General features: G+C 41.5%; 1 protein-coding gene across 8 annotated transcripts in view; it reads right to left on the bottom strand.

The window, feature by feature from the left end:
• TUBGCP4 (tubulin gamma complex component 4) overlaps positions 1-19,310 on the bottom strand; it is a 36,663-nt gene that overhangs the window by 7,880 nt on the left and 9,473 nt on the right. For 2 of the 8 annotated variants that reach the window (XM_009428884.4, XM_024348968.3), the window contains 7 exons: positions 16,367-16,568; positions 13,918-14,083; positions 13,544-13,668; positions 4,760-4,810; positions 4,229-4,334; positions 2,597-2,704; positions 1,740-1,878 (listed from right to left, as the gene is read on the bottom strand). In XM_009428884.4, coding sequence (XP_009427159.2) covers positions 1,740-1,878; positions 2,597-2,704; positions 4,229-4,334; positions 4,760-4,810; positions 13,544-13,668; positions 13,918-14,083; positions 16,367-16,568 — 897 coding nt within the window. 8 annotated transcript variants of the gene reach the window in all.

Raw genomic sequence — 19,310 nt, 5'->3', positions numbered from 1 at the left:
TAGAATAGGATTTATTTACCTGTTTGTAGGCAGGCTTGCAGAAGACAGTCCCATTCTGTTTGGTTTTTAAAATTATCTATTTCTAAAGGCACAAACATAATGAAATGATAGACCTTGTTTGGAAACTGATTTGAACAAACCCAAACATAAAGATAATTTTTAGATAACTGGAGAAATTTCAATGTAGACTGGATATTATAAGGGATTATAAGGGACTACTGTTAATTTTACTGGATGTGATAATGGCATTGTAGTTCTGTTGAAATATGCCTTTTTCAATTGTTTATTGGCAGAATGAAATGACTGTGATTTGCTTTATACAGCTCTAGCAAAAAAGTGGGGGAGGGACAGATAAAAGTAGTATAATGTTGCTGGTTACTGAAGGTGAATAATGAGGACACAGGATTTTGTTATGGTCTATACTTTTGTTTATATTTAGAAATTTTTATAATGAAAATGAAAAAATACTTCTAAACTTGATTTCTTCAAGGGTGTTGAGAGCATATCAAGTTAGGAGGTAAGTGGACTGTGGGCCTATAGGATTCTGGGAGCTAAGGATCTTTGGACGCTCTTTGTACAGGGTCCATGCCACTTGCTTAGCTGGGCCGTGGGCTCTGAATTTGCCATAGAATCTTCTCCCTGAACCAGTCTCATCTTTTCTAGTTTATGCCCAGTCTATTCTACCCTAAGCTTCTCTACCTCAAAAAAGTAGAGAGGGCTAGGAAGAACAGGAAGGATTAAGAGTGGTGGCTGGAAGAAGAGATGGCCTTTTTGTTTCCCTTTTCTTCATTCCTCTGGCTTCACAGAGTATGACAGCTTCAATCCTCCATCCAGGCCAGGGGCCAGTTCTCTGACCAGTAATTGGGTTTGGGAAGTTCCTAGATATGGCGTGAGGATAGATTTCAAAAGCCACCACCAGCCACATTTGCTTCTCTTACCTCTTTTCTGTAGATCTCTGGTTTGGGGACATTAGGTCCTGACCAAGCCAAGCAACAGCACTTGGCAAGCTCTCATGATAAAGAACAAGGCTGACCTGACAGAAGGAGACTCCAGCTTGGTCAGCTCCTTTATTCCACCCCCAAGCTTGGCTGCCCCTGTTGTCTCTCCCTGGGGGTAAGGAGGCAGTCTTCTCCCCAGTGGCTAACATCCATAGCAGACATGTAGGCTGGAGGACTTTCCCAAGTAAATCAACAAAAAATATTACAAAAGTGAGGGAGAGACCTTGTCAGGTGTGATGGAATCATCAAGGGCCATTATCTCGACATGGTGCCTGAGACCTTATTTTCCAGAGCTCACAAACTGGCGGCCAACAAACTGCTTATTATTTGGCAATTTAAAAAAACGATGGTTTGAAGTAGATATGCCCTCCCACTGATTCCAACTCCGTGTCTCATATCTGTGGCTTCACTTATTAATGTGATCAGTCTAGCCCCTGAAGGCATAAGGGTTTACAACTTTTGATTTACAGATTGTTAAAAACTAGTTGGGTGGCTCTCTTGCTCCCATTAATTTTTTTTTTTTTTTTTTTTTTTTTTAATGAGATGGGGGTCTCGCTATGTTGCCCAGGATGGATTTGAAATCCTGGGCTTAAGGGATCCTCCTGCTCAGGCTCTGGACTAGCTGGGATTACAGGTGTGTGCCACCACACCTTGCTTTCCCACTAATTCTGTTCCTGCTAGTTTCTTCCCTTACAAGTAAGGTGGGTCATATTTACCTGTGAGAAACTCAGAAATACTCACTTTTCCAGGACAGCTGGGGTGAAGAGAATATGTAGTGGCCACTGTACTTTGTAGGAAAGACCTAGGGCTGCCCAGCCAGATGCAGGGGCTTCCCGGGGAGAAGTTTCCCGAGAAGGCCCTTCTCTTGCCTGAGTAGCATCTGCTGTGATAAAAGAAAAGAAAAAAAGAAAAGATAACAACTTGGTTAATCTAGAACCAGAGACTCAACAAGTGAATAACATTAATGAAACTAGAGCTCACAGGAGTTCAAGACCAGTCTGGGCAATACAGTGAAACCCTGTCTCTACTAAAAATACATAAATTAGCTGGGCGTGGTGGCACGCATTTGTAGTCCCACTACTCAGGGGGGCTGAGGCATGAGAATTGTTTGAACCTGGAAGGCGGAGGTTGTAGTGAGCCAAGATTGTGCCACTGCACTCCAGCCTGGTCAACAGAGTGAGACTCTGTCTCCAAAAGAAAAGCAACAGAGCTCAATGGAGTCTGCGATGTCAGAAGCTTACAGGGGACACAAAGAAGGGGGCAAGGAAACTTCTATGTGAGGTTCTCTTGGGAGGTCTTCTAGTGATTCTTTCCTCAGCCTTAAAATCTGGGGGCTGGAAATAAACAGGGACCATTCCAGCAGCATGACAAAAAAAAAACCCAAAAAACCCAACTCCCCCAAAACATGGCCTGGGCATCTCACTTAGCCTCTCTGGACTTCTGGACTTTCCTTTTCTTCTCTATAGAATTATAGTACTGTACTAGCTGATTTCTAAGATCCAAAATTATATGGTTTCTGTGGCGGGGGATGGAAGCAGAGACGGGAAAATGGATGATGACCAGCAGGAACTCTAAGGTGGCAGGGAAGAATGGCAAACCTTTGTGCTCCTTTCCGTGATACTCGATTGTCAAGTGCAACAGAGGGAGAAGGTTGTCATCATCTAGCAATACCTTGTGTGCTGACTGTTGAAAGGCCACATTCACATCTGCAAGAAAGAACACGCAGGCTGACAGGGACGCTTGGCTACATAACAAACCCAGACTCCTCCAGCTTTCCACTTCTCCCCCAACATGCTCAATGCTAACAGCAGGACACAGTGGACATCTGTTTCATTTGTTTAACATCCATCCATCCTTCTCTTCTTGCTGACAAACTGCCTCTTGATTTTCCTTGGAGAATTCATCCCTATTCAGTACAGTTCACATATTTCCAGTGGGTTAGTGCTAGACAACACCTGATTCTAGGGGTAGCTGGGTGATGTAGGCATGATCAAATGGAATGTAATACTCTACTTTGTTATGCTATATTGTTTAGGGATATTAACATGACCAAGCCAGGCCAATCCAGAGGCTCTATTCAGACTCTAAAAGAGTCCAGCTCTTTTTTCAAGATAAACAGGGGCTTAGTAGGATGTAAACTTGGCTAGAGACTATCTTGCTACCATACAGAGCAGGCCTGTCTGAGAAGAAAGAGGTAAAAGACGGAAAGAGACCAAGTCCTAAAGGTGCCACACCTGTCACTGGATCAAACTTAGCCGAAAACCATCATACGTCTGAGCTTTTCAGTTATGAGAATCAATACATTATTTCTTTCCTTTTGCTTTGCTTAAGTGAGTTTGAATTGGATTTTCTGATATTTGCAACCACAAGTACTTATATTTGTACTATATAAGTACAGTGGACATCTATGGTTTTACTGAGTTAGAAAAATGATCAGCCTGTGTGTATGTATTTTCTTTCTCACAGTTTCTTTTTTTGGATCCTTACCCAACTCTACTCATGCAGTATGAATGGGAATGGACATCAGTGGGTCAAGGGGTAGACTCTTCACTGAACTAGGCATAGCCTAGTGTCTGACCTCTTTGACTGATACAGGGATAGGGATGTGATGTGGGCTGGGCCAATCAAAACCTAGATAATTCCCTAGAATTCTCTAACTTGCAACAAGAGGGACTGGGTTCAGTTCCTTCCGTAGAGGACACTGTGAGGCATATTCCTGGGAGCTGCTGTGATCATGTTTCCAGAAGGTCATCAAAGTGTTCACAAGAGACACAGACAACATATGGTGAATGAGTGAATGAGAGACAGAGAGAATGAATCGAAGTTTTCCCACTGGGGTTTTAGATACAATAGCAAATCCATTTCCCTTTCCTAACTAGGCTAGTTCGGGTGAGTTTCCATCATTCACACCTAAAGAATTCTACTGCAAAACTACAAGCAGCACTAAGTCCCAATATGGCCCATAAAGTATATATGGCTATAATCCAATGAGAAAAAATACCTGGTTTGAAGGCCTGAACCAACTCTTCCAGGAAGGGTCACAGGCCAAGACACTGTTCCCAATGACCCCAGCATGAAGCCTACCTGCAAGGGCCTTCCATCTCTGGAAGCCACTGCTCTGTAACTCATCAGGCTGCTCTTACGTGGAGCAGGCCTTAAAAGGGTCAGCAGCAGCCAAGAAATACCCTACAATGTCAATCATTGTCACTGTCAGGGCCACTGACAATTACCATGCTCAGTTACTGCAGTGGGTGGTGTTTTCAACATGTGTTGAGCTGTGTCAATGAAGGCCTGAAACAGTTCTCCACGTCCCAGAAGGTAAAAGTCTTTAATGATCTGAGGAAAGAATTTCAATTTACAATTCAGTAAAGCAAGGCAGGAGCTCCTCACTGTCCTGAGGAATTACACGTATACAGTAATTTCTAATTTCATCAATTTGAGCCCAAGCTACAAAAGATATAGGCATTTGGCATTTCAAAGAGGCATACTTAGTTCCGCATAGCAGGATGACTGGTGTGTATTTGGCATTATTTATTCAATAGCAACATAATTATATATATATGCCAGAAAAAAGTACACTCCCAAACCTTTGTATTATAGTAGATTTGTGGCATTAGGTATAGTTTGCTCACTTGGATAAGAACAAATGAGTTGACTCTGGAAGTCTGGGTATAGGCAACCAGTGCTCTCAGGAAACGTCAGAGAATGCAAGTCACTGCCTACCAGCATCACCGTAAGAATTACAACAGCTAAGCCATTACCTTCAGCTGACCCAGTAAATCGGATTCTTCTACCATCAACTTCCAGAGATGCTATGAAAACAACCAACAAAACAGGGACAAATTTCATTACAGTGAGAACTCCTGCAAAGAATGGTTCCATACAAATCCAGCAATGTATTAAAAGAAGACTATACCTTGCCCCACATAGAAAAATTTACTCAAAACAATCAATGTATTATTCTGTTCTCACACTGCTGTAAAGAATACCTTAGACTGGGTAATTAATGAAGAAAAGAGGTTGAGTTGCTCACAGTTCTGCAGGCTGCACAGGAAGCACGGTGGCTTCAGCTTGGCTTCTAGGGAGGCCTCAGGAAACTTACAATCATGGCAGAAGGCAAAGGCGTCTCACATGGCAGGAATAGGAGCAAGAGAGAGCAAGGGGGAGGTGCTGCACACATTTAAACAACCAGATCTCATGAGAACTTACTATCGTGAGGACAGTACCAAGGGGAATGGTGCTAAACCATTCATGAGAAACTGCCCCACGAACCAATCATCTCCCACCACGCCCCTACAACTCAAGAAATTTTGGCGGGGACACAGGTCCAAGCATATCAATCATAGACCTGGGTATAAAACTGAAAACTATAAAATTTCTGGAAGAAAAGAGAAGAGAAAATCTTAGTATCCTTGAGTTAGGCAGAGTTCTTAGACATAACACCAAAAACATGATCCATAAAAGAAAAACAAAAGGTAAACTGGATTTCATCAAAATTAACAACTTCTGGGACAAGTCATAAATTGTGAGAAAATAGCCCAGGCGTGGTGGCTCATGCCTGTAAATCCCAGCACTTAAGGAGGCTGAGGTGGGCGGATCACAAGGTTAGGAGTTCGAGACCATCCTGGCTAACACGGTGAAACCCCATTTCTACTAAAAGTACAAAAATTAGCCAGGCATGGTGGCAGGCGCCTGTAGTCCCAGCTACTTGGGAGGCAGATGCAGAAGAATCACTTGAACCCAGGAGGCAGAGCTTGCAGTGAGCCGAGATTGCACCACTGCACTCCAGCCTGGGCAACAGGGCAAGACTCTGTCTCAAAAAAAAAAAAAAAAATTGTGAGAAAATATTTGTAAGTCACACATCTGTTAAAGAACTTAAATTCAGAATACATAAAGGACTCTCAAAATTCAACAACAAGAAAACAAAAACCCAGTATAAAATAGGCAAAGAGGCACATGAAAAAATGTTCAACCTCATTAGTCATTACAGGCATGCAAATGAAAAAGACAGTGGGGAATCCCAGCACTTTGGGAGGCCAAGGTGGGCGGAGCACAAGGTCAAGAGATCGAAACCACATTTTGTTAATCGTAAATGTGGCACATATACACCATGGAATACTATGCAGCCATAAAAAATGGTGAGTTCATGTCCTTTGTAGGGACATGGATGAAACTGGAAACCATCATTCTCAGCAAACTCTCACAAGGACAAAAAACCAAACACCGCATGTTCTCACTCATAGGTGGGAATTGAACAATGAGAACACATGGACACAGGAAGGGGAACATCACACACCGGGGACTGTTGTAGGGTGGGGGGACCGGGGAGGGATAGCATTAGGAGATATACCTAATGCTAAATAACGAGTTAATGGGTGCAGCACACCAACATGGCACATGTATACATATGTAACAAACCTGCACATTGTGCACATGTACTCTAAAACTTAAAGTATAATAATAATAAAATTAAAAAAAAAAGAGATCGAAACCATCCTGGCCAACATGGTGAAACCCCATCTCTACTAAAAATACAAAAAACTGGCTGGGCGTGGTGGCGGGTGCCTGTAATCCCAGCTGCTCGGGAGGCTGAGGCAGGGGAATCGCTTGAACCCGGGAGACGGAGGTTGCAGTAAGCAGAGATCGCGCCACTGCACTCCAACCTGGAGACAGAGCAAGACTCCGTCTTAAAAAAAAAAAAAAAGACATTGGGAAGCCACCCAAATATTTATCAAGGATGAATGGATAAACACACTGGTATAAACAATAGAATACTAGTAAGCAATATAAAGGAATAAACCATTGATAAATGCAACATGGGTTCATCTCAAAATAATTATGCTGAGTAAAAGAAGCCTGGTCTCCTCCTCCAAAAGAGTGCATACTGTATGATTTCATTTTTATCAACTCTAGAAAGTGCAAACTAACCTAGAGTGACAGGGAGTAGATCAGATCAGTGGCTGCTTGGGGACTGGCAGGGTAGGAAGAGTGGGATGAAAGCACACAGAAAGGTTGCAGATAAAGGATGGAAGAGTGTATCAGGTAAATATGATTTGAAAGGAAGCTGGATAGTGATCTTAGTAACTAACAAAATAGAATCTAAGTAAAGAATATATTAGGCCAGGTGTGGTGGCTCATGCCTGTAATCCCAGCACTTTGGAAGGCCGAAGCGGGCGGATCACTTGAGCTCAGGAGTTCAGGATCAGCCAGCACAACATGGCGAAACCCCATCTCAACTAAAAATACAAAAATTAGCCGGGCATAGTGGCACATGCCTGTAACCCCAGCTACTCAGGAGGCTGAGGCAGGAGAATCGCTTGAACCCGGGAGGCAGAGGTTGCAGTGAGCCGAGATCACGCCACTGCACTCCAGCCTGGGTGACAGAGCAAAACTCCATCTCAAAACAAAACAAAACAAAACAAACAAACAAACAAACAAAAACCAGACCCTGTATTAGTCCATAAAGAAACTTGCAATAGATTCCAAAGAAACAATATAATTCAGACTATGTTCTCCAACTATAATGCAATAAAATTAAAACAAATTCCTTGGTTAAAAAATCATAAACAAAATTAATTAGAATTATATAGAATATAATGAAAACACTACATGCCAAAAACTTGTGAGACACAGTCAAAACAATATGTAAAGTTTTATATATATTTCTCAGAAAACACAGGTTAAAAATAAAGGAGTCAAGCTTTCAACCTGGGAAAGAGTAAAAAAAAAAAACACGAAGGAAGAAACTAATAAAGAAAAAGGCAGATATCAATGAAACACAGAATTCAAACAAAAAACAAATGTGTGTGTGTGTGTGTGTGTGTGTGTGTGTATCTCTATTTTATTTTATTTTGAGACGGAGTCTTACTCTATTGCCCAGGCTGGAATGCAGTGGCGCCATCTCAGCTTGCTGCAACCTCTGCCTCCGAGGTTCAAGCAATTCTCCTGCTTCAGCCTCCCGAGTAGCTGGGACTATAGGCACGCACCACTGCACCTGGCTAATTTTTGTAGTTTATTTTAGTAGAGACAGGGTTTCACCATGTTGGCCAGGCTGGTCTCAAACTCCTGACATCAAGTGATCTGCCTGCCTTGGCCTCCCAAAGTGCTGGAATTACAGGCATTAGCCACTGCGCCTGACCCCAAAATATATATTTAAAAAATAAAATTAAAAAAAGAAAAAGCCTGGTGGGCGCAGTGGTGCATGCCTACAGGCCCAGTTACTTGGGAGGCTGGGGCAGAAGTTTCACTTGAGTCTAGGAATTCTGGGCTGTAGTGTGCTACACCAATCAGGTGTCCACAATAAATTCGGCATCAATACGGTGACCACCTGGGAGTGGGGGACCACCAGGTTGCCTAAGGATGGGTAAATTGGCCCAGGTCAGAAATGAAGCAGGTCAAAACTGCAGTGCTGAGGTGTTGTGGCTCACATCTGTAATCCCAGCACTTTGGGAGGCTGAAATGGGATGACTGCTTGAAGCCAAGAGTTCTAGACCAGCCTGGGCAACATACTGAGACTCCGTCTCTACAAAAGAGTTTAAAAATTAGCAGGGCATGGTGATTTGCACCTGTAATACTAGCTACTCAGGAGGCTGAGGCAGGAGGATTGCTTTACCCTAAGAGTTCAAGATTATGGTGAGCTATGATGACATCACTGCACTCCAGCCTGGGAGATAGAACAAGACCCTGTCTCTGGGGAAAAAAAAGAAAATGAAAGGCCAGGTGCTGAGGCTCATGCCTATAATCCCTGTACTTTGGAAGGCTGAGGCAGAAGGGAAGATTGCTTGAGCCCAGGAATTGGAGGCTGCAGTGAACTAGGATTACACCACTGCACTCTAGCCCGGGCGACACAGTAAGAAGAGTAAGACTGTGTCTCAAAAAAAAAAAAAAAGAAAAGAAAAAAAAAAAAGAAAAGAATTAGCTGGGCATGGTGGCATGCACCTCTAGTCCCAGCTACTTGGGAGGCTGAGATGGGAAAATTGATTGAGCCTGGAGATCGCGCTGCAGTGACTCATCATTGCACCACTGCTCTCCAGCTTGGGTGACAGAGCGAGAAGCTGTCTCTACAAATTTTTTTTAAATTAAAGAAAAAGCCAGGCCCAGTGGCTCATGCCTGTAATCCCAGCACTTTGAGAAGCCGAGGCAGGTGGATCACTTGAGGTCAGGAGTTCGAGACCAGCCTGGCCAACATGGTGAAACCCCATCTGTACTAAAAATACAAAAATTAGCTGGGCGTTGTGGTGCACGCCTGTAATCCCAGCTACTCAGGAGCTGAGGTGGGAGAATCCCTTGAAGCTGGGAGGTGGAGGCTGCAGTGAGCTACGATTGCATCAATACACTCCAGCCTGGGCCACAGTGAGACTCTGTCTCAAAAAAAAAAAAAAAGAAAAAAGAAAAAAGATTAAAAACAAAAGCTTGTTCTTTGAAAAGACTAATAAGACTAAACAATAAAAAGAAATTCTAAATAAATAAAACATAACTGACTACAGATTTTTTAAATTAAATCTAGATGAAATAGGTAAATTCCTAGAAAATACCAAAATTAATACAAGAAATACCTGTTTTATGTCAATAGGTTTTAAATACACTGAACTAGGTAAGTTTTCCCTCCTAAAAATATCTAGCTTAGATTATTTTTCAGGTAAATTCAAACTTTCAGTAAGAATTCCTGTCTTATATAAACTGTTCTAAAACAGAAAAAGAACAAAACCTAACTAGCCCATTTTATGAGGACTGTAGAATCTTTATTCCAAAACCACATAAGCAAAATACAGGAAAAGAAGGGTACAGTCTTATTTCATAGTGACATGATTTGGCTGTGTCCCCACCCAAACCTCATCTTGAATTGTAGCTTCCATAACTCCCACGTGTTGTGGGAGGAACCCGGTGGGAGGTGATTGAATCATGGGGGTGGTCTTTCTCATGCTGTTCTTCTGAGAGGCAATAAATCACTCTTATAAAGGGGTGATTTACTTTATAATAAATTATATATTTTATATATTTTTATAGTATTTTATAAAGGGGAGTGCCCCTACAGAAGCTCTCTTGCCTGCTGCCACGTAAAACCTGACTATGCTCCTCATTTGCCTTCAGCCATGACTGTGAGGCCTCCCCAGCCATGTGGAACTGTGAGTTCATTAAACCACTTTCCTTTATAAATTACCCAGTCTTGGGTATGTCTTTATTAGCAGCATGAGAACAGACTAATACAACTAGTGAATACAGATGTAAAACATCCAATCAAGTAGTGTTTATCTCAGGAAGAATCAGTATCTCAAAATCTAACCAGAAATTTATCATATAAATAGACTAAAGGAGAAAAATAACCCAGAGCAAGAAACTGAACCTTAATTGACACAGAAAGAGCAGTTGATAAAATTCAACATCTACTTATGATAAAAAGCTCTGGACTGGGTATGGTGGCTCACAGAAGGACCACCTGAGCCGAGGAGTTCAAGACCAGCCTGGGCAACACAGCAAGACTCCATCTCAAAAAATAAAAATAAAAATAGAAGGAAAGTTCACTCATTTGCAGATGGTATGATCATCTACTTAGAACAACTGATAGAATCAGACTATTACAACTAAAAAGAGTTCAACACGTTGCAAGTTATAAGATTAACCACAAAAAGTAATACCACCATTTCTCTATGTAAGCAGTAAAAACTAAAGACATAATTAAAATGAAAACTATTAAGTACCTCAGAATTTTTAAAACCTTTTGTTGAAGTACCAAAATACATACAGAAAAGTACAAGTCGTAAGTTCACAGCTTGAAGATTTTTACAAATTGAACACCTGTATTACCAGCACCCAGATCAAGAAATGGAACGAACTGAGTGTTGCCAGCACCCTAGAAGCCCCACTCATGCCCCTCCCATTGACTCAAAGGCAAATATAGTCCTGACCTCTAGCGCCAGATTCACTTTGCCTGTTTTTGAACTTTACAGAAATAGATTCACATAGTATACACACTTTAAAGAAAAAAATTTTTAAAGGAGAGAAAGAATCCCAAAAGGGATAAATATAACACATATTTACAAAACACTCCCCCCTTTTCCTTCAGGGCACAGCTTTTCATTGCTGTAGGCTGTTATTGTTGCAATAATGCTTCCAAAGTCTATTAACTACAATTCTAAGAAACTTGAAAGAGTCTGTGCTTCAGTTTGCTTATCATTTTTACAAATTGGAAATATAATTTCTAGCAAACTTTCACAAGAAAAAACAATTTTTCTATTGTTTATAATTCAGTCAGTACAATTTTACTTTCTTCCATTAATTATACTTTCCAAAGATTTATAATAAAAATGATAAAGTAACAGAAATAGATTCAATTTTCAAAAATGTAAGGAACTGATACCAACCCCTCTAGACTAGAAACTGCCTTGGCCTATAGACGGGGTTGAGGCAATGTCTTAAAATTTTGAAAGGACAGGAACATGGGTCATTTAGATATTTACTTGCCCAGAAAGATTCAAATCAAATGATACTTCACAGCCATTTTAAGATCGAACATTCTGTGTCTATATCACAGCTCTACCTCTGATGACCAGGAGTTTTTGAGACAGTGACTAGAAAGGGAAACCATATTTATAATAGATTACTGTGCTTCTAACCCATGGAGATTTGATGCTCTTAGCAGTTCCAGACACTGAACAAAGTGCACTGCTTTTTAGTCCTGTCTGTTTCAGAAACCCCTGTAGAGGTTTGTCTTTGGTGGGTGGACTGGCTTGCTTAAATAAAAGTACCTGCCGGGCGTGGTGGCTCACACCTGTAATCTTAGCACTTTGGGAGGCCAAGGCAGGAGGATCACTTGAGCCCAAACGTTCAAGACCAGCCTGGCCAACATGGTGAAACCCCCATCTCTATTAAAATACAAAAAAGTTTGCCAGGCATGCTGGTGCAGGCCTGCAGTCCCAGCTACTCAGGAGGCTGAGGCACGTGAATTGCTTCCACCCGGGAGGCGGAGTTTGTAGTGAGCCGCGACTGCTCCACTGCACTTCAGCCTGGGTGACAAAGCAAGACCCTGTCTCAAAAATAAAATAAAATAAAGGTACCTACCCTCTCCTGACCTATGAATCAGAAGCTCTGGAAGTAAGGACTTGGTGCAAGTGCAGGTTTTAAAATTTCCTCATGCGGGCCAGGCGCGGCGGCTCACATCTATAATCCCAGGACTTTGGGAGGCTGAGGTGGGAGGATCACTTGAGCTCACGAGTTTGAGACCAGCCTGGCCAACATGGTGAAACCCCATCTCTACTAAAAATACAAAAATTAGCTGGGCATGGTGATGTGTGCCTGTAATCCCAGCTACTTGGGAGGCTGAGGCGGGAGAATCGCTTGAACCCAGGAGGCAGAGGTTGCAGTGAGCCGAGATCACGCCATTGCACTCCAACCTGGGTGACACAGCAAGACTCCATAAAAAGATAAAAAATAAAAAATAAAATTTTCTCATGCGATTCTATGCTTAGCCAATGTTGAAAGCCATGAATATAGTTAACAACACAGCTGACTAAATGTCTCATTTCGTGTTATCACATATCCATGAGACAAATGTTAATATAAGCCACAGAACATATATGCTCCTTTGAAAAATTACTGGTCACAATTTAAGTCGGTGGCACCAGCACAATTCAAAATGAAGAAGACTGTGCACCAGGAGTCGGAGGCCTGGCACTGACCTCACTATGGCTACTCACTGTGCCACACCAGGCAAGGCAGACAAGTCAGCTTGCTGAGTGTTTGCTTCATTTATAAGAATGAGAAAATAATATTTGTTCTGCTTTCCTCATAAGATGATTGTGTATAGAAATGAAAGTATAAGTTATGAGCCATACTAAACTACAAGACACAAAATTTAGTCAGAATTAGTTGATTCCTAGGAGTTATTGCAAACGATAGAGACAGATCCAAAATGCTGATTTTCAGAATTTAAACCAAGATCCCCCCTTTATTCAACTAACTAACCAACTAAAAACCACCTGTCTTTTAGTTAGATAGGAAAATGGGAAGGCAGTTCTGCCTCTGTTAATGAAAACAGAGGCTTTTCTTTTCTACTTTCTGCCTTCAACTCTCTGCAACAGCTCTTTCCAAGCTCAGTTCTTAACTCATCAAGATAAAAACAAAAGTCAAGTAACTCAATGTCTTTTTTTTTTTTGAGACACAGTCGTGCTCTGTTGCCCAGGCTGGAGTGCAATGGTGTGATCTCGGCTGACTGCAACCTTCGCCTCCCGGGTTCAAGCGATTCTCCTGCCTCAGCCTCGTAAGTAGCTGGGACTACAGATGCCCGTCACCACACCCATCTAATTTTTTTGTATTTTCAGTAGAGACGGGGTTTCACCATGTTGGCCGGGCTGGTCTTGAACTCCTGACCTCAGGTGATCCACTTGCCTTGGCCTCCCAAAGTGTTGAGACTGCAGGCGTGAGCCACTGTGCCCGACCAAGTAACTCAATTTCTAGGAAACTAGTCCAATTTTTCCTAAGGAAAAAAAAAAAAAATATATATATATATATATATATATATATATATATATATATGATGAAACACAAACCTCAGCCACAGTGCTGCGAATGCGATCCACCACCTGTTCAAAGTCCACCAAGCTGAAGAGTGGCTGCTGCTTGAGACGGTGCAGCTCTGCAGCAAAAGTGTCTTCCTGGTTTTTCAAAATGGATCCTGCAAAATAGGAAGACACCGTCAAAGGAGGACGGAGAATACCCAGGACAGTTAGGGTTTTCTGGGGAGGGCTAATCTCAGTGGGGCAGCAACTTCACCTGCTTCTCAGACAAACGTCATGATTCTGCTACAATCTCAGGATAGGAATATTATCGACCACTCACTCTGACCAGGCATGCTGTGGGGCCACATAGTATTAAGGAAGAAGAGCTTTTGAGGGTGTGGTACATTGGACAAGGAGATTTCTACCTTTTCTAGTCAGGTTCACATTTTGATTCTCAAACATCTGGACAGATTCTCCAACAAATAGGATTTTTTCAGCAACCCTCACTGGAATGTAGGATGGCAAAATCTCCACTCGTAGGGAAAACTGCTTCAGAGATGGTGCCAGCATGTTCTCTTCCTCAATCAGGCGCTAGTCAAGGAAAGAGTACACATCGAGATGCAGTGTGAAGCAAGAAAAGGAAAACAAGAAAATACCTAGTAACTCTCCCAACCCATGATTTAAAGTAAAGACGCAGGGACTTCAAATCTGGTGTTGCACAGTTCTCAAACCACCCATTTTGGAGAGATGTATTTCATCTTCAGGCAGCAGAGTGGCATGGTGGAAATGAGTGGCTTAAATACTGGGATTTGGGCCCTCACTCTGCCTTTACTACTGAGTAAAAACTTGCACAGTCGACCAGCTTCCTTACTTGTACGATGAAAGAGGTGGTCTTTTTTGTTTTCCAGGTCTTCTCTCTATGTCTTCTCTGCTGGTGCTCCTCAGGGCACTGTCCCAGACTGTCTTTTCCTCTCAGCCTACACTTCCTATACAATCACATCGTCTTCTGTGACTGATCAGTGTAACAGATAGTTTTAATTTTTAGGTCACAGACCTCTCTGCAATCATAAAAGCTATGGATCTTCCAGACAAATGTACAGACATATAACATTTCATGAACCTCCTGAAGCCACCCAAGGGCCCCAGATTAAAAACCTCCAAGCCCCATGCTGATGATTCCATATGTAGATTTAAAGTAAGCTGGAGTGCTCTCATGAGCCCCAGGCTCAGCCCACTGAACATTTCCCACAAGTTCCTCAAACTCAACATGCCCCCCATTAGACCCATCTTCTTCCCCGCATACCAGCAGTATACACCCCTATCGTCACTACTTGCCCAGCTGCTGAAGGCAGAAACCTGGGTATCATCAATGATTCTTCCCTCTTGACTCATTTCCAAGCACTCACTAAGCCTACCGATTCCACCCTCTAAACAGCTCTCACACCTCTTTGCTCTTTTTTCATATTCAATGTTAGTATCTTTGGTTTAGGGGACTATTATTTTCACCTAAGTCTCCCCATCACTCTCTTAACTGATCGACCTGCCTCTAATCTTGATTTTTAAAAAATGATTCCCCACACAGCATCCAGGGTAATTTATCATGAAGTCTGACTGTGGTACCCACTTGCTTAAAATTCAATAGCCCCCAACTCTTTTCAGGTTCAAGTACAAACTCATTTCCACTGTTTACATGCACCTTTGTGATCTTGCCTCTGCTTAACTCAAGTTTCATCAAGTACCAACTTAACAGTTTCAAGTACCACCTCTCCCTCACACCATCTCTTGTAACATTTTACTTCAGCCTTTATTTGATCATTTCAATTGAATTACTACTGTTTCCCCAAATGAACCATGTCCTTAATGGCCCCTGTACCTTTACACATATCATTCCTTCTGCCTGGATGTCTCTTGATGGCTCCTCCCAAACTCTTTGCAATTTAGACATACCTTCCACTGAAAAGCCTTCCCTAGTCACTCCAAGACCCTATCCCGTGACCATGTTCCAAGAATACCCATATTTAGTCTTTTCAGAGCCCTTAGCACACTGTAATGTAACTGTTTACTTTTCTATATCTCTTCCCCTAAACTATGAGCTCCTTAGGGACAGACACTACTACTTTTTATTTGTAGCACCTAGAACAATGCCTAGCACATAACAGGCATTCAATGAAATATTGCCACAGGATAAATGAATGAATGGATGGATGGATGAATGGATGAATATGGACAATGTAGAACTTTGAGGAGTCTAATCAAAACACCAAACTGGCCAGGCACGGTGGCTCATGCCTGTAATCCCAACACTTACAGGCCGAGGCGGGTGGATCACCTGAGGTCAGGCGTTCGAGACCAGCCTGGCCAACATGACAAAACCCTGTCTCTACCAAAAATATGAAAATAAAAAATATGAAAATTAGCCAGGCATGGTGGCACATGCCTGGTTCCAGGTACTTGGGAGGCTAAGGCAGGAGAATTGCTTGAACCTGGGAGGCAGTGGCTGCAGTGAGCCAAGATTGCACCATCGCACTCCAGCCTGGGCGATGGGTGAGAATCTGTCTTTAAAAAAAAAAACAAAACTCCAAACTGTATTTAAAATCTAAAATGTAGCTAGCTGCTCCATTAGAGTAGCTATATAAGTAAGACTTATAATCTCTCAAATGCATATATTGGGAAAGAGGAAACAAAAAGAATATCACAAACATATTTTCTATTTTATAGTCTCACACTAGTTAAGATAAAGCCGAATGTTTACATCCAAAGGATTGATGGAAGGTGCTCAGCTATGAGCTAAGAAGGGATCACCAGAAGATCATTTGTGTGCATGCTTTTCTGACTCCTGGCAGGAGAGTGCTAGGCTACTTTCTGGGCTCTCACCAAGTCCTGGAGTTCTCTCAGTTGTTTTCCTGTCAGTCCCCCAATGCCCAGATCCTCCTCGTCCTCTTCTGGCTGGGCACTGACATTACCAGAAGATGGCCCCTGTTTGATAAAGAATTCTTCATGCTGGTCCAAGAGGAGTCCATGGAGCATCCAGGCTGAGAGCTGTTTATACATGACCCCATGACAAACGGCCAGGATTCTGGGCAGAGTAGAAAGTAAGAGGCTCAGAAGTCATGCTTTAAACTGTTACAGGATAAACAGAGGCCTGAGAATTTGATGAGTCATAACAGAAATAACCAATTAAGTTAAAAATAATTGTGCTATTTTAATTTAAATGTGGGTGAACTAACTCACTGAATTTCCATATTTGCAGCCTACACAATGAAATCTAAAATGTTCAGTATATGTGCTGATATTATTTTAGGGAAGACATTTTCTTCCCTTCTTTTATGTAATTTTCAAAACTGATGGGTCCTAAATATGTACAACTGTTTTATAGCAATAAAAAATAAAAATAATAAAAAATTTAAAAAATCGACTTAATGGAGTCTCTTTTTGGCTAACACAGTATTAAATTTGTTTTATTTTTGTTGGAATCACATAGGGAGAGAATATTCAATACGTGAGTGCCAGGTATACATGAAAAACTATTATCTAGCAAAATTGAGAAACTAAAAATGCAGAATGGTTGTTGGGGAATAGGATATTCAGATGGTCTCAAAGGATCACCCACCAGATAGCATATTAATTAAAAAGGGGAAAATGTACCTCTATAATGGAGCAGCACATGATGAAAACACCTAAGCCAAGTGATCCAACTTCATAACATCCGTGATGGGATAAAGTTACTTTCTGTACCTTCTAATATGATGTAATGGGAAATAATATCACCTACATAGTATTCTTGCCAAAAAATGTTTAATCCGAATCTAATCATAGGGAAACAATAAATCCAGATTGTGGAACATTATACAGGACAGCTGGTCAGGACTCTTAAAATGTCAGCATCATCCAAAACACCAAGAACAACAAAAGGCAAGGGGGACGGTTCTAAATTAAAGGAGACTAAAAAGACATGAGAACAAAATGTAGTATGTGAACACTGATCGGATCCCGGATTGCAAAAAAAGAACAGCTATGAAGGAATTCTGAGGGACAACTAGAAAAATTTGGATATAGTATTACTGAATTAATGTTAACTTTCTTGGGTGTAATATGGAATTGATGTTCTATAAGAGAATCCCTTTTTCTTTTCTTTTTCTTTTTTTCTTTTTTCTTTTTTTTTTGAGACAGGGTCTCACTCTGTTGCCCAGGCTGGAGTGCTGTAGCACGATCATGGTTCACTGCAGTTTCGACCTCCTGGACTCAAGCCACCCTCCCACCTCAGCCTCCTAAGTAGCTGGGCCCACAGGCGCACACAGCATGCCTACTTTTTTTGTATTTGTAGAGACAGGGTCTCACTATGTTGCCTGGGCTGGTCTCCTAGGCTCAAGCTATCCACCCACCTTGGCCTCTCAAAGTGCTAGGAATACAGGTGTGTGCCACCATGCCCAGCCAAGAATGCCTTTTTTCTAAAGTGATACAAGCTGAAGTATTTTAGTGTTAGGGTATCTGTGACTACTTTCAAATGACTCTGCAAAAAAATTTGTGCATTTCACATATACGTATAGAAGGAGAAAAAGAGAGATCAAACGTGGCAAATGTTAACAAATGGTGAAACTAAAGGATACACTAGCGTTTGGTTGGTTTTTTTTGGTTTTTGTTTTGAGACAGGGTCTCATTCTGTCATCCGGGCTGGATTACAGTGGCGAGATTTCAGCTCACTGCAGCATCAACCTCCTGGGCTAAAGCAATCCTTCTGCCTCAGCTTCCCGTAGCTGGGACTACAGGCAGGCACCACACCTGGCTAATTTTTTTATTTTTGGTACAGACAGGGTCTCGCTATGTTGCCCAGGCTGGTCTCGAACTCCTGGGCTCAAGCGATCCCTCTGCCTCAGCCTTCCAAAGTGCTGGGATTACAAGCGTGAGCCACCGAGCCCAGCCTGCAAGTGTTTTATTATATGTTTCTTTCAACTTTTTTGTAGGTTTAAAATTTTTCAAAATAAAAGGTTGGGAGAAAAAGAAATTACAAGAACTTGACTGTGTTATTTGTAGTATGCTAACTGAATGGAATCTCTCTTTAAAAAGATCAAATGTGAAGCTATTTACATTTATGCATTTCTGAGTATGTGGTCTGTAAAGTTTGGTCCCTGCAAACACAGAACAAACATGTATATATAGTATCATCTACATTAGATTTTATATTCTATACACAAAAGTATAATAGAGAATTAAGTCCCTAAGGAATGTTCTGGACGATTTACTCATGCAGTGGTTAGAGTGGAGATTAAGAGTTGTGAGTGGCCGGGTGCGGTGGCTCACACCTGTAATCTCAACACTTTGGGAGGCCAAGATGGGAAGATCGGTTGAGCCTAGGAGTTCGAGACCAGCCTGGGCAACACAGCAAAGCCTTCTCTCTACAAAAAATTAAAATAAAATAAGAAAAAAAGAACAAAACAGAGTTGTGAGTGGCCTCAGGGATCATCTATTACAATTTTTCAATGAATGTCACAATTTTTTTAAAATAAGGAAAATGGATAAATGGAAAGCTCAAACAGGCAGTCTTTGATTATACTCTACATGTTTTCATATTGTTGTAATCACAAGATAAATACAATTTTGTATCATTTGTCAGTACATATTTATATAAAATAGTTTACATGTTATAGTACCTACACTTTTAGTGGCTTTATAGTCTATCAAGTGAATATATCATCATTTAAATTTTTTTCTACTGTTGGTAATTTTCTAATTTCCTGATATAGTAGACAACATTGCAATGAACACGTTTGTGCATATAGTTATTTTCTTCTATTAAATAGTTTTGTTAGGATAAAATTCC

The sequence above is a fragment of the Pan troglodytes genome, chromosome 16, assembly GCF_028858775.2.
Source record: "Pan troglodytes isolate AG18354 chromosome 16, NHGRI_mPanTro3-v2.0_pri, whole genome shotgun sequence".
Classification (NCBI taxonomy): Eukaryota; Metazoa; Chordata; class Mammalia; order Primates; family Hominidae; genus Pan; species Pan troglodytes.
This window is presented reverse-complemented; position numbering and strand designations above follow the sequence as displayed.